Source organism: Antechinus flavipes, chromosome 1, assembly GCF_016432865.1.
Source record: "Antechinus flavipes isolate AdamAnt ecotype Samford, QLD, Australia chromosome 1, AdamAnt_v2, whole genome shotgun sequence".
NCBI lineage: Eukaryota > Metazoa > Chordata > Mammalia > Dasyuromorphia > Dasyuridae > Antechinus > Antechinus flavipes.
In genome coordinates this window covers 98,673,740-98,687,376 of record NC_067398.1, presented here as the reverse complement: position 1 = coordinate 98,687,376, position 13,637 = coordinate 98,673,740, and the positions used below count along the sequence as shown (strand labels likewise).

Here is a 13,637-nt window from a genome sequence, read left to right as displayed (position 1 = left end):
AGAAATAGAGGAAAAAGAGCTGGTTTTGGAACTCAGAAAATTTGGGTTCAAGGTTAGCTTCTGAAACCTGCTGGCTATGTAACCCCAGATGATCAAAATATCCCAGGGCTTCCAGCCCCTCCCTACCACTCCATGTGGTAGATAGGAGAAGAGGGCTCTTCTTAACAGAGGGCTCTATATAGATAAAATCCCAAATCTGGATTTAAAAAAAAGACTACCCTGCTGTACATATCTTATTATACTTACAATAAGCTTTAAATAAATCCTGATTGTTAAAAATGAATCTAAAAACAGCTTTTTCTATTTGACATGTAAAAAACATACAATAGCACATTGCTTTGCACATAATAGCTGTTAAGTAAAAGTTTGTTGAATTGAATTGAATTGAATTACATAATAAAGCAATAGGGGAACTATGCATCATAAATATTTATAATAATGTCCTTCACATTGTAACTTGAAATTAATACATTTCTGAACAACTGTTTCCAAATGTGAAGTACAATTAAGTTGCTAACGACTAAAAGTAATCATCAGCCAAATTCTTTCCCCCTTAAGGGGGGAGGAAGTTGGCTAGCAAAAACAGAGTTCCTTCTCATACACAAATGTAGCATGTGTTTGAACAGAACCCTGGCTTCAGTAACCTTCAAATATTTTGCTATCACTTCATAAATTTAGGTTTTCAGATTCAATCTTTTTTAAAAATGGAACCTACCACTTAGGTACATTGTCACCAAGCAGTATAGCATGACCCTATTTATTCAAATTTTATAATAAAAATTAAAACATTTTATTAGAATAGAAATTGAAATATTAAAGCATCAATATTTTCAAAGCAATTTTTCAAAAAAAAAATTAAAATGTCTGATCCAATCTACAGAATCACTGAATCTCAGAGTTAAAAGAGACTTCTAGAGGGAGTCAGGTTTAATCCATACCTCCAAACAATGGATAGAGTGTTGAGCCAGATTCAGTTCAAATCCAACCTCAGATACTTACTAGCTTTGTGATCCTGGACAAGTCATTTAATCTCTTCTCAGTTCCCTCAATTGCAAAATGATAATAATAGTAGCACCTACCTCCCAAGGTTGTTATAAGAGTCAATTGGGATAATATGTGCAGCACTTTGCACGGTGTCTGGTACATAGTAGGTACTTAATAAATGCTTATTTCTTTCTTCCCTTCATTAATATTTTATTCATTCAATTATTGTTATTTTGAATCTGGGATATATTTCATCTTTATTACACATATCCCTTTTTAAAAGAGTTTGTACAGGTTATTGGAACTTCAATCCAGTTTTGAGTTAAAAGCTTTTTTTTATGTATATTTTTCAGTTTAGGGAATTATCTTTGGGACTGCCTTTTTCAAACTTATTAAGCTAATTTTACTTCTCAGTGCCTTATTCATTCTTTTCTTCATTCCTACAGAGCTGATTAATAATTTTAATTCACATTTAATGTATAAAAAGCACTCTTCTCCTAATATGCCTATAAGGAAGGTCACTGAAGTGTTATTATCATGGAAAAATCTGAAACATAAGGCTATGCAAGGGTCAATGTTGAAAAATTATCTGTACATATGTTTTGAAAATAAAAAGCTTTATTAAAAATAAAGAATCAAATAAAAGCAAAAAAAGCACATCTATTCCATTAACCTGCAAATTTGCTTTTTTCTTTAATAAATGGTAAAGTTATTTGTATACCAAAGAATTTTTAAAAATAAATTTCTTTATGATTTATTATAAAAAAGAATGTTTGCACTATGTTATTAACTCTTGTTTTTAACTAATTTAATATATCAGATTGACTTAAGTTACTATAAAAAAGAATGAAAAATTTAAAACATACTGCATTGTAATATTTAATCAGTTATTATTTTAATACCTTTCATCAAAAGCAAAAAGAAAAATTGCCCTATAACCATTAAAAGTTAATGTAAAATGCTTAAAATATAAACTGTTATTATCACTATCTTACCTATGAGGAGATTCAGGCTCTGAGAAATTAAATGATTTCCTCAGGTAGTGAGTCACTCAATTGGAACTTAAAGTATCTTATGACCTGAAAGAACTCCTATCTATTTTCATCCCAATCCAAAAAGGAGCACTTCCCCATATCTTCTATTGAGTTTCCCCATTCTTATCATATTTCTACTGAAGAATATGTGAATCATTTTGTACAAATTACTAGTTTTTCTAAGCACTGCTTTAACAACATTTTTCTGTTCAACTTAGAAATTCCCCCCAGGAAATGAACCTTCTTAAAGGACAGAGATTCCTTACATGGTCAGGAACATTCTGAACAAAATGTAATTTAATGTTTTTGAACATGTTAAAACTGGTTTCATCCTAGTAGGCATGGACTTTAAAACAGAGAATAAGGAGGCAGACAATAATGTTGAAAGAAAAGTCTTACACACAATCAGAATAACAACAATAAAGTGCTTAATTTAAGACCATTGAGTCATCAAGCCATTAGAGGTTTTAAAAAAGAGAGACCTAAAGATTAATTTTGTCTATCCCCTTCATTTTACAAATGTGGAAACTGAGGCTCTTAGAATTAAAATCACTTTCCCAAGCATAATTAATAAGTGAAAAAACTAGGATTGAAGCCAAATCTGCTAAGTCTGAATGAAGTGTCCTTTTCATTATATTATATCACCTCCATGGTTAGCCTTTTTCCTAGTTGTACAGAGAAGCAGAGGAGATTCTATTCATTTGTCTTCAATATCAAGATATCATGCTTCAAATGTTTTTGTATTTAATGAAAGGGAAAAGGGAGCCCCACAATGGTGATACTAAAGATATACTTAACTCTGAGGGAGAAATTTTAAAAATGTGAAAAATATATCCTTTTTCTTCATTTCCAGTGACTTGCAATATAACAGAATACAATTGTGTAGAAAGAAATAAAGGAGGATTAAAAAAAATTCCAAATATACATGGAAAGAACTATATGAACTGATGCCAGGAAAAGTAAGCAAAACCAGAAAAACAATGTGTACTATAACATCAATATTATAAAAATGAACAGTTTGAAAGACTTAAAAACTCTGATCAATTAAATAATTCCAGGGGACTGAAAAAGAAGGATTAGAGAGAGAAAGAGAGAGACAGACATAGAGACACAGACACAGAAACACAATCACAGAGAGAGAAGGAACTACTATGCAAAACAGAAATTTTATTTTTTGATATTGCCAATGTGGAAATGTTTTGCCTGACTATACTTATGTGATCTCTCTCTCTCTCTCTCTCTTTCTCCTTTTTCTCCTCTCTCTCCTTTCTCCTCTCTCTCATTCTCTCTAGTGGATTACAGGAGGTGGGAGGGAGAAAATAAATACATTCTTGATAATAGAAAAAAATTTAATTTTATTTGAAAAATATCAATATCATAATGATAAAAGAAGTACAGGTAGCAAGCCATATTTTAATGATGTTCCTTATAACTTATCTAAACACTGGGTGATAAAAAAAAATGAGGAAAGATAAATCCATTTTTAGCTGCTTTTGGAAAATTATAAAGCCTATCTAGATTATATGGTAGCATTGCTGGCCTGCAGTGAAAGCAAATTAGCACTTTTTGGTTGCTAGGAAACCCATAATTTAATCTCCTTCCACTGTTCAATATGTGAGACACAAGGAAGCAGGAGAACATAAAATTAAAGAGGTATTGATGAAATTTGAAAATATCTCCACATTTTGGGAACTAGTAAGTTACACCTTTTAGATAATTAAATTATAGTTACATGAGAAGTAAAAATTTCTCTATATTTTAAATTAATGGCACTTAAAGTATGTTATTGCAAAAAAAAATCTACAAAAAAGTCATTTTCTTCAATTCAGTTCAGAATTTCTACTGTGTTATATTTAAGATATAGGAAGAAGAGAGATGTGCTATATCTTGCTCTCAGATTGTTTAAAGGGAGAAAGAGTATTTTAAGGGAAGGGGAAGCATTAGCTCTGGACTCAGAAAAGGTAAGTTCAAATCCCACTTTTAATGCTTACAACTTTTATAAATTGAGTGAACAACTAAACTTCACTGAGATTCACTTTCCATGTCTGTAAAATGAAGTTAGGTTACCTCCTTTCCAAGGTCCCTTCCGGCTCTAACTCTATGATCTGGGGAAATTGGGGCTTGCCCCAAGGCTCTTAAATTTAAGGGACACTGGCAGCACATTGCATTCCTCTGGCAGGATGGAAGCAATTGAGGTTAACACCAAATTCCCACGAATGGGAACTCTGCCCACAGAGGTCACTTCCAGAATATCTCCCTCAAGAGCTTTAGTTTCCCAGGGGTTTTCCTATGACCCTCCTTCATTTAATTTATTTTCAAAAGTTTGTTTGAAAGATTTTATATGCATCTTACCCTGGATGCTCAATGGTTAATTATAGCTCTGAGGGAGATTGAAATTAATACAAAAGAAAAGACCAAATAAAATATCAAAAGAAATGTGAAACGTTAGTCTAATTCTTTCCTTCTCTTCCTTCTCGTCCCTCTTCTACTCCACTTCAAACTTGTACCTACCTTAGGAGCCTGATTATCCACAGGGAGAATAGTAATATTAAAGCAAATTCCATGCAAAATGCCTCCATGTTGGTTACTGATGGAGAAAACAAATTGAACATGCTGGAGATGAGGTCCTATGTCTTGCATCGGTGGCATATAAGCCACTTTCATGTGGTTTACAGCGTGCTGCAAAGACAATTAACAAAAGGAAAGACAAGTTTGTAATGACCAAGAAATTGAAACAGAGGTTTTTGTGGCAGTTGGCATTAAACAGCCTACAGAGTATTTTTCAAATGTAATCTTAAAATTTCTTCTGAGATAGTCTCTAAAAGTCTCTAAAATAGTCTCTTTGTTGTTGTTTTTTTTTTAAACAAATTAGGAAAGAAAACCAATAAAAACAAGCGAGATGCTAGTAATGCTTCTCTCCCTCATCTGAAAGTCACAGAGCATCTTACACTGCTCTTACTCTATTTTCACATTATACATGTATGGTTATTTGTGTCTCATCATCTATTTATAGAGAAGAAATTAGTGGAGCCTAATGTTGACTAAGAGAAGGAAAGTAAGCAGGATCTCACTTGGAAATTGTGCAGCATTTTCAATGACTCCAACTGTGTCCTGCAATGAAATTCTAATTCTTTTAATATCAATGATTTCCTGGTAATATTATATTATCATATATCATGAAATACCTCAGATTTCAGAAAAATCACAAGTGATCTGAAGGACAATAAATAATAAACTAAAAGCACATGAAGGCAGTATGTAGAGTATATTGACTCCAAGAGTCAATAAATGACTTTTGGAGCAGCTAGATGACTCAGGGGATAAAGTGCAGTCATTCTGGTCCTGTAGTCAGGAGGATGTGAGTTCAAATCCCACCTCAGACACTTAATACTTCCTGTCTGTGTGACCCTGGGCAAGTCACTTAATCTCAATTACTTCAGGAAAAAAATGACTTGCATAAGAAATGATATGAAAGCAAATTAAAAATATGTTTGCATCTAGTTAGCATAGTAGAGAAACAACTCACTTAAGGATCAGAAGACCTGAATTTTAACTGCAGAGTTACTAGCTGTGTGATCTTGACAAGTTGCTGAATCTCTCAAATCTCAGTTTTCTCATCTCTAAAATGTGACCAAAATTGGCACCTATCACCCAGGTTTGTAAATGATATAATATTTTAAAATTTTGCAAACTTTAAAGCACTACATATATGCTAATAATCTTCATGATGATGGTGATGACAATGATGATGAAAATTATGATATGGCCATAAAATTAGGTAAACTGATGTTGTAACAGATACTAGAGAAATCAGAGGGAAAACACAGGTATTATATATAATATTAAAAGACATAGAGGAACGTGCCTAATAAATTGAGCAGATACTCTATGGAGGATTTATGGAAAGACAGATGAAAGTTATTTATAATTAAGATAGTATTGGTAGGTTAGGATCTCTAGTGATGAAGGGAGTGGTATATAACTAGAAATCTGAATTCATTAAAATGTTAGAGTAAGTCTTAGCATCTTCTACTAGTTCCTTGAGGAAAAAAAAACTGGCTTTTAGTAACATTTATGTTAGGTCCCTTAGAACCTAATACAAGAGATATTCGAATCCTTGCTCATTTGATTTGAATTAACCTTAACTCACAACTCAACTTAAATTCCAGGATTTCGATTGTCTTTCCTGAGCCACTTGATAACAACCTCCAATTCAGACTTCATTTAGCACTTTATTTTTTATTTCTTTAAAGCACTTATGTAAACATCTATCTCCTATCTTATCTTCTTAACAGAATATAAGCTACAGAGGCCTTCCCTAAATTTTCTCTCTGTTCCACTGTTTAGTATAGTGCTCAGAGAGGCTTCACAAATGTCTGGCCAAATAAATTGAATTGCTGCATTCAATAGCCAAGAGCCACACAGAAGATAGCCTGAGAAGTATGAAAGAAAGTTAAGTATGTATTTCTATAAATTTTCCCCAGGTTAGATAATTTATGTCCATGGTCACAAAGCTAGTAAGTTTCAGAGATGGAACACTGTGTATTTGGATAATATTCTCCAGTTCATTAATGCTCTCACTTTTATCATCTCATTTATTTCTTATAATCAATAGTCTATTTAATAGCAGTTTACAAATTTAAAGGGATCCAATGGTCTGTGAACTATGGACCTTACTCACATGACATATCACTATGAATTCTACTGCCACTATGATATCATGGATTTTTTTTTCCAAATGACTGAATCTATGTCCATGAGAAAAAGTTTTATCAGCTGCTAATCTTGCCTATGAATTTTCCTTGCCTTAAACACCATTTCTTCCACATATCCACTCTGGGCCACATATCTTCCATTTCTCATGGACAAAAGGGCAGAAGGAATAAGGAAAGAGTGAGCAAAGGAAAAAATTACCACATCATTCGGCAAACAGTCCCCAATACTGGGGTAATTCCCCTTTGCCCCAATATCAAGATGTCTATTACATGTATACCTGATATTCATACACAACATCGCACCTGAGTGAATGATCTCAGTCCAGGAGCTGAAGGATCCTTGCCTAGCTTCAATATGCTATCCACCATGAACAGTTTCCCAGCATCAGTGTGGCTAAGGAAAGAAATTAGCACCAATTAGTACATTTACCATCAAATCTGGGATCTCATTTTCAAAATTCAAATTTCACAGGCCAGGGAGAGAACATACTTCCTGATTGTCATTGTTTGCCAAGACAACCAAATGGCATTGTTGGCGTGTTTACTCCCAAGGCAGTTTCATCATTGCTGATCCAAATGTAGTGTAGAAAATGAGTATAATGCTTCATTTTTTGACATGAGCAAAGAAGTTATTACCATCCCAAAAATTACTAGACTGTGACTTTGTTTAGGGTACAAACATAATATGCTTCTGGACTTCTCTGGCCCTGGTGCAAATGGTTTGTCTTTGCAAGTAAATGATGATTCCATAACTGACACAGGTAAGTTTGAGGCCACAAGTGGGTGTTTGAAGTGATGGATATGAGTTCACAGCATGGAACTCCTGAGACTAAGCATGTCATATAACTCTGTTCCCTGAACATTCCCTGTACTGGTCTTTCTCCATATTCTTCCTGAGGAAGTTCCCAGGACCAGGAATAAATGACCCTTCTTTCATCCTTGTCTGCTGAATCCCTATCCATCCTATAAAGTCTAACTCAAATGCCACCTTTCCCATGATTCCCTCTTGTTGGTAATAACCTAATGCCCCATGCCAATGATAATAACAATAATAATAATTCATACTCTATGACTATCACATGCATTATCTCCCTTGAGCACATGACATGGTGTATGGTTTTTCTAATGTTTCTAACATGTAATGACAAGGTTCATGTGAGCAGGGCCAATGGCTTATTGAGGCAGCTATATTGGTATATTGATATAGAATACTGGGTATACTGAGGTATATTGGATAGAATACTGGGCCTGAATTCAAATATCACTTTTTCTTCTCTCTCTTTTTTTTACTAGCTAAGTAAGTTATTAAACCTCAGTATGCCTCAGTTTTCTCAACTATAAAATAAGGATAATACTAGTGCCTATTTCCCAGGGTTTTGTGAGGATCAAACAAGATAATATTTGTAAAATGTCTGGCACATACTCTTAATGATGCTTGTTCCCTTCCCATATAAATTTTATACCTCCCCTCTATGATTGTTTAGTCATTCAGTCAGGTCAAACTCTATGGACTTTGTCCATGGGGTTTTGGGTTTTGTTTTTTTGGGGTTTTTTTGGCAAACATACTGGAATATTTTTCCATTTCCTTTCCCAGTGTATCCCATGACTATAAGTCAATGCATTTCACCACCTGGCTGCCCTACATCTAATAGAATGCTTTGCATACATATGGCATATAATAAAGAGCTGTCATTTGCTCATTTTCTTGGTCAAATCCAGAACTTGCATTTTTGTAGTAAGCATTAGACTTTAAACTAAGGCAAAGGTGTTAAAAAAAAAAATGCTTGTTGAAGGAAGGCAAGAGAAAGACCTTCTGATTTTATCTCCACTTAAAATTAACATACCCATGACTGAAGGAGAAAAATGGAGGTGTTGTTATTGTGTAGAGAAGCTCTCTCTCATGAGATTCTGTATCTACAAAATGTAGATGTTTCTTTGTGAGATGAACCACCTCTGTTTCCTTGACAACCAAATGCCGAATCACTCCAGGAACCTCTTTTGGGAGCTCATCATCCACTGGAGTGATGTGTATCACCACTGTCTGAAATGCAAAATGGAGAATTGGTTGAATTGGCAGAAACCTAAACATACATTCAGTGTCACGATTCATTTATAAGATATAGTTTTAGAAAATGATCTGAGAGTCAAAGAAGTTAAATAATTTGTCCTTGAGCATGTGCTAATAAGCATGGGGCAGGGTGAGAGGTGTCAAACTCAATTCTAATACTCTATTCACTATAACCTCTGCCTTTCTATGGCATAATGATAATCATAATCAAATCAAATCAAAAGATTTGATTATCTTTTCCAAAATAATTGTGACATGTAATAAACTCCTTCTGGAACAGGAATTTAAATTAAACAAATAATGTTTTGGGTTTTTTTTCTTCTACTTAATGCTATCCCTAAAGAATACACTTAGAACAAATGTAAATCTGTGATCATAAAATTTATCATTAAGGGCAGCTAGGTGTTACAGTGGATAGAGAACACTAAGCTTGGAATGAGGAAGACTATTTTCCTGAGTCCAAATCTCGCTTCAGGTACTCATAAGCTGTGTGACTCTGGGCAAATCACTTAACCTTGTTTGCCACAGTTTCTTCATTTGTAAAATGAGCTGGAGAAGGAAATGGCAAACTACTCCAGTATCTTTGCCAAAAAAACCCCAAAAAGATGCAAATGGGTTCATGAAGAGAAGGGCGTGACTGAAATGACTGAACTAAATAGTTATAATGATAAATGTGTTTCCAACATATCCTACCAAATTTTATTTCCTATTTTAGTTTATGTAGCATTGATATGTGTATTTGTATATACATACACTTTTTAAAATTTCAATATGATTCCTTTTTATCTATTCCATCCACTTTTTAATCTACTTTCTATCCATTTTTTGTTTGTTTGTCTACATTTTATCACCAGATATTCCCTGATCTCATCTTGCTCTCTCCCACCTCTGTGCAGTAGAAAACCAGCTTGCACTCTTGCCTTCTGCTGAAAGTGGTTTTTCTCTTCTCAAATTTTTCATGAGTATTTTTCTCAATTCCACTATCCTTTTTTAAGTTGCCTACCATGTTCCTAGAACTGTGCTAAGGGCACTTTGTCCAGAGCTTTACTTTGGTGCTATTGCATTGTACCTTATACCATGCTTATTTGTGTACATGTTCTTTACTGCCTTCCCTCCTCAGTTTGCTGGGGGAAGGCGGGAGAGCCTGGGACTGAGCCATTTTCATCTTTGGACTTTCAGCATCAAGCATAAAGCATCATTCATAATAAGCAATTAATAAATCTTTATACTGTTTAACTAAAGCAATTAAACCACTACCCAATGGTATAGTAAGGTGAGATGAGATCATGTATTTTCAGTGGATCCATGATTTTATCCATGTGTACTCCTTTCAAAGTATATACATCACTGCCCATTCATCCTTTTTCTTTCTAAATCCTTCCATAAATCCATTAGAGAATTTTCTTCAAGCCTTTTAATATCATATGGCTATCAGGGCAGGCTAATGATGTATATTTGTGAAGCCTTTCTCATTCTGCATGATCTAACAACTTCCTTTTCTGACAGACATTTCCTAGCTCACACTTGTGTATACCACTTCTTTCAAATCATGTAGCTAATATGTTACAACCTATTTATACCTAATATGCATCTTTCCAAAGCTCTTTTGGTCACCTATAATTGTGATTCTTTGGATATTATAGGGTCTCACAATTATATATGAATATGTACATATTTTATGTATTTATGATATACTATATGTGATATAATATTTATATTTAAGAAAAGAGATTAAAATTTTAACAATGAAAAAATTTCAGAAATTTTTTATGGATTTATCTATATCTTTATTCTGTAGGAACTTTGAAGAAAACATTGGCTTTCCAATTTGAACAAAGGAATTAAGTTTAGTTCATATCTCTTCACCTTTTGCCCTCCCTGCTTTACAGGGTGCTAAATTTGATTGTTCTGGGAACAATTACGTGTGTGTGTGTGTATACACACACACATACATACATATATACATACATATATAGTAATAAATAAATAGAAGTCAGAATAAATCTAGAATATCAGAATCTTTTCTTTTTAAACAGATTTTAAGTGAAATTGACTTCTCTCCAGATGTAAACTATAGAAATATTCTGTATTATTCATTGTATAGAATTTCATTGTAATCAGAGCTACAAAGCATGACTACTTTGGCTCATTAGATAGAATTACAAATGTTAGGTACAATTAGCCTTTCATTGTAATGGTGTTCTCTGTTGAAAGATGAGCTTTGACCTTCATTTTCATATATATATGTGTGTGTGTATGTGTGTGTGTGTAAAGTATGACCTATTCAGTTTTTAACAGTGGAATAGGGAAGGAGGAAAGTCTTGAGCTCTCCCTTTAAAAAAAAAAGGCTTAAAAACTGTTTAAAAAGAAAAGATTTTGGTCCTCTAAATGGGAAGAGAATTCAAAACTACATCCTTACCATTACTTCTACATAAAAACAACATGAGAATTAGTGATAATTCTGTCAAATCCTGTAAAGCCTAGTATCTTTTTCCATAAACATTTACTTTTCTTAACTGTCCAGCTAACTGGGTGCTCTATCATAGATCTAAACCAGAACTCCTAAATAAAATGTTAACAAGATAGAGGATAAAGCGATATAATAAGTAAAAGAGGTAATAAGAAGGTACATAAACTAAATATTTTTCCACTCATTTCTAACTCTATCATTATAATATATTCTAACTTTTACATTTAAACCCATTTTCCCCTGTTTTTTTGTCATCTGCTATCTAACTCTCTTTTTAAAACCATAGGATCATAAATTCAAAATGGGAAAGAGATCATTTGGTCTAAACCCCTTACTTCCTAAAAGAGTGAAATGGAAATAAAAATTAAGTGGCCAAGGTTACAGATGAAGTAAATGGCAGATTTGAAAATTGACTCTAGTGACTCCCTAGATTTAGTATTCATTCTAGTAATCAGGGTATCTCAAGAATCAATATCCTTACATTTATCTCTCATGTATTCACTTCTCATTTTGAGAATCAACAGTTTATTCACTCAGGTTTGGTTGGAACAACTTTAGCTATAAACAAGATATTCTTCTAATCTTTATTATTCTAATTTAGCAGTGAGTTTGATCTTTGCTCTGTCTTTGATGGTGAGCAACTAGGTAGTACAGTAGATAGACAGAACTGGCCTTGGAAATCAGGAAGACTCATCTTCCCAAGTTTAAATATGACCTCAGACATTTACTATCTGTGTGACTCTGGGCAAGCCACTTAACTCTTGTTTGCGTCAGTTCTGCATCTGTAAAAATGAGCTGGAAAAGTAAATGGCAAATCATTCCAGTATCTTTGCCAAGAAATCCCCAAACAGGGTCACGAAAAGTTGAAAACAACAACTGGTTGGTGGTGTTTAGAGCCAAAGATAGCTAATTCAGGAATAATCCCCCCCCCAAAGCAGTTGCTCATTTCTTTCTGCTTATGATTAAAACTGTGTTTCTGGTTAAGAAATCTATTTATGATATTAAACATGAAACTTCTGAATAAGTTAGACCTCTTTGACTTCTTCCATTTTATATGTTATATTCTTTGTATATGTATATGCATGTATATTTCAACACATTTTTCACTATCTTCCCCTGGGTTTTCATCTATTTGATGAAGTCATCAAATCTTGCTTTGACAAATGACATCAAGATATTCATGGAAGTTCTATACTTTTTCAATCTCAATTCAATATAATGTGCATTTAAATGCTTTCTAGATATAGGGCTAAGAAGAGAGCTACAAAGGTAAAAATTAAACAGCTCTTAATCTCAGAATTTACAATTTCTTAATCTTAATGTCTTCCTTCAGAGACCATTTTCCCATATAACCTGTATATATTGGTTTGATTGTTACCTCATCTTAGACTATGAATTCTGTGAGAGCATGAACAGTTTTTGCTTTGTTACAGAAATTTTTAAATTCCTTTTTACTCATGGCCATCCCTCCCACAAATTTAGGTTAACTAAAAGTCTATGTTAATATTAACCTCGTCTGACCAAAATTTGTCCCATGTAATGTGAAATTTTATTTTAGAACCTTAAACATTCCTTAGATAAGAAGTCAGAGGAAGAATCTCAATAGTCTCTGACTCCTTGGCAACATGTAAATTATCCTCAATCAGTCTTATTTATGAAACCACTAAATGTAACTTAATCTGAAAAACTGATTTAGTTTTGCCTAAAGAGCTTGTTTGACAGTGTCAGGGGATATATGAGATTATGGCTTTGTTTATCTAAATTGTAAGCCTTAGTTGACATTGAAAAAAATATAGGATTATGGATCTATCTTCTTTTTAATTTTCATGGCCTAAGAGGAATTTACAAGATTGAAACATGTGAATTATTTCTCTGTCATTCTGGTGTATTTTTGCCTATAGGAGGACTTGTAAGGGTCTTAATTGGTGTTCAGGTATTCTCTGAGATCTGAATCTATGTTAGCATTAACAAAAATCCTGATTTTTTTGCCTCCATAATTTCTGCGTTGTGATAAATATATTTTTGGCAGCAGTTACCCACCACATGAAATCAGAGAGGAGGCATTTTTACCATAACAGTGTGTGTTTGTTTGCCTTTCTTTGTATTCCCAGGGCTTAGCACAGTACCTGGAACATAGAAGGCACTTAGTTAATAAAAAGTGACTATGTGTCTTCAAATAATTAAAAATTAATTTGATGGAGGAACAAGCATAGAAGAAGGTAAAATCAGGAAAGGCTTTACATAGGAAATGGTTCCTGAGCTGAGCCTTGAAGGAAGATAAATATAATTGGAGCTTTATCTATGTCTCATCTGAAAGACAGGCATCATGTCTCAAGTTAACAGCCCGCTGCCATCCCACTCATGAA

At 33.5% G+C, this 13,637-nt stretch overlaps 1 protein-coding gene across 1 annotated transcript in view; it reads right to left on the bottom strand.

Annotated features, from left to right (window-relative positions):
• Positions 1 to 13,637, bottom strand: part of FREM1 (FRAS1 related extracellular matrix 1) — a 122,534-nt gene that overhangs the window by 83,938 nt on the left and 24,959 nt on the right. The window contains exons 10-12 of the mRNA XM_051987320.1: positions 8,578 to 8,774; positions 7,037 to 7,127; positions 4,530 to 4,697 (exon numbers count right to left, since the gene is read on the bottom strand). Coding sequence (XP_051843280.1) covers positions 4,530 to 4,697; positions 7,037 to 7,127; positions 8,578 to 8,774 — 456 coding nt within the window. The remainder of the gene's footprint in view (positions 1 to 4,529; positions 4,698 to 7,036; positions 7,128 to 8,577; positions 8,775 to 13,637) is intronic.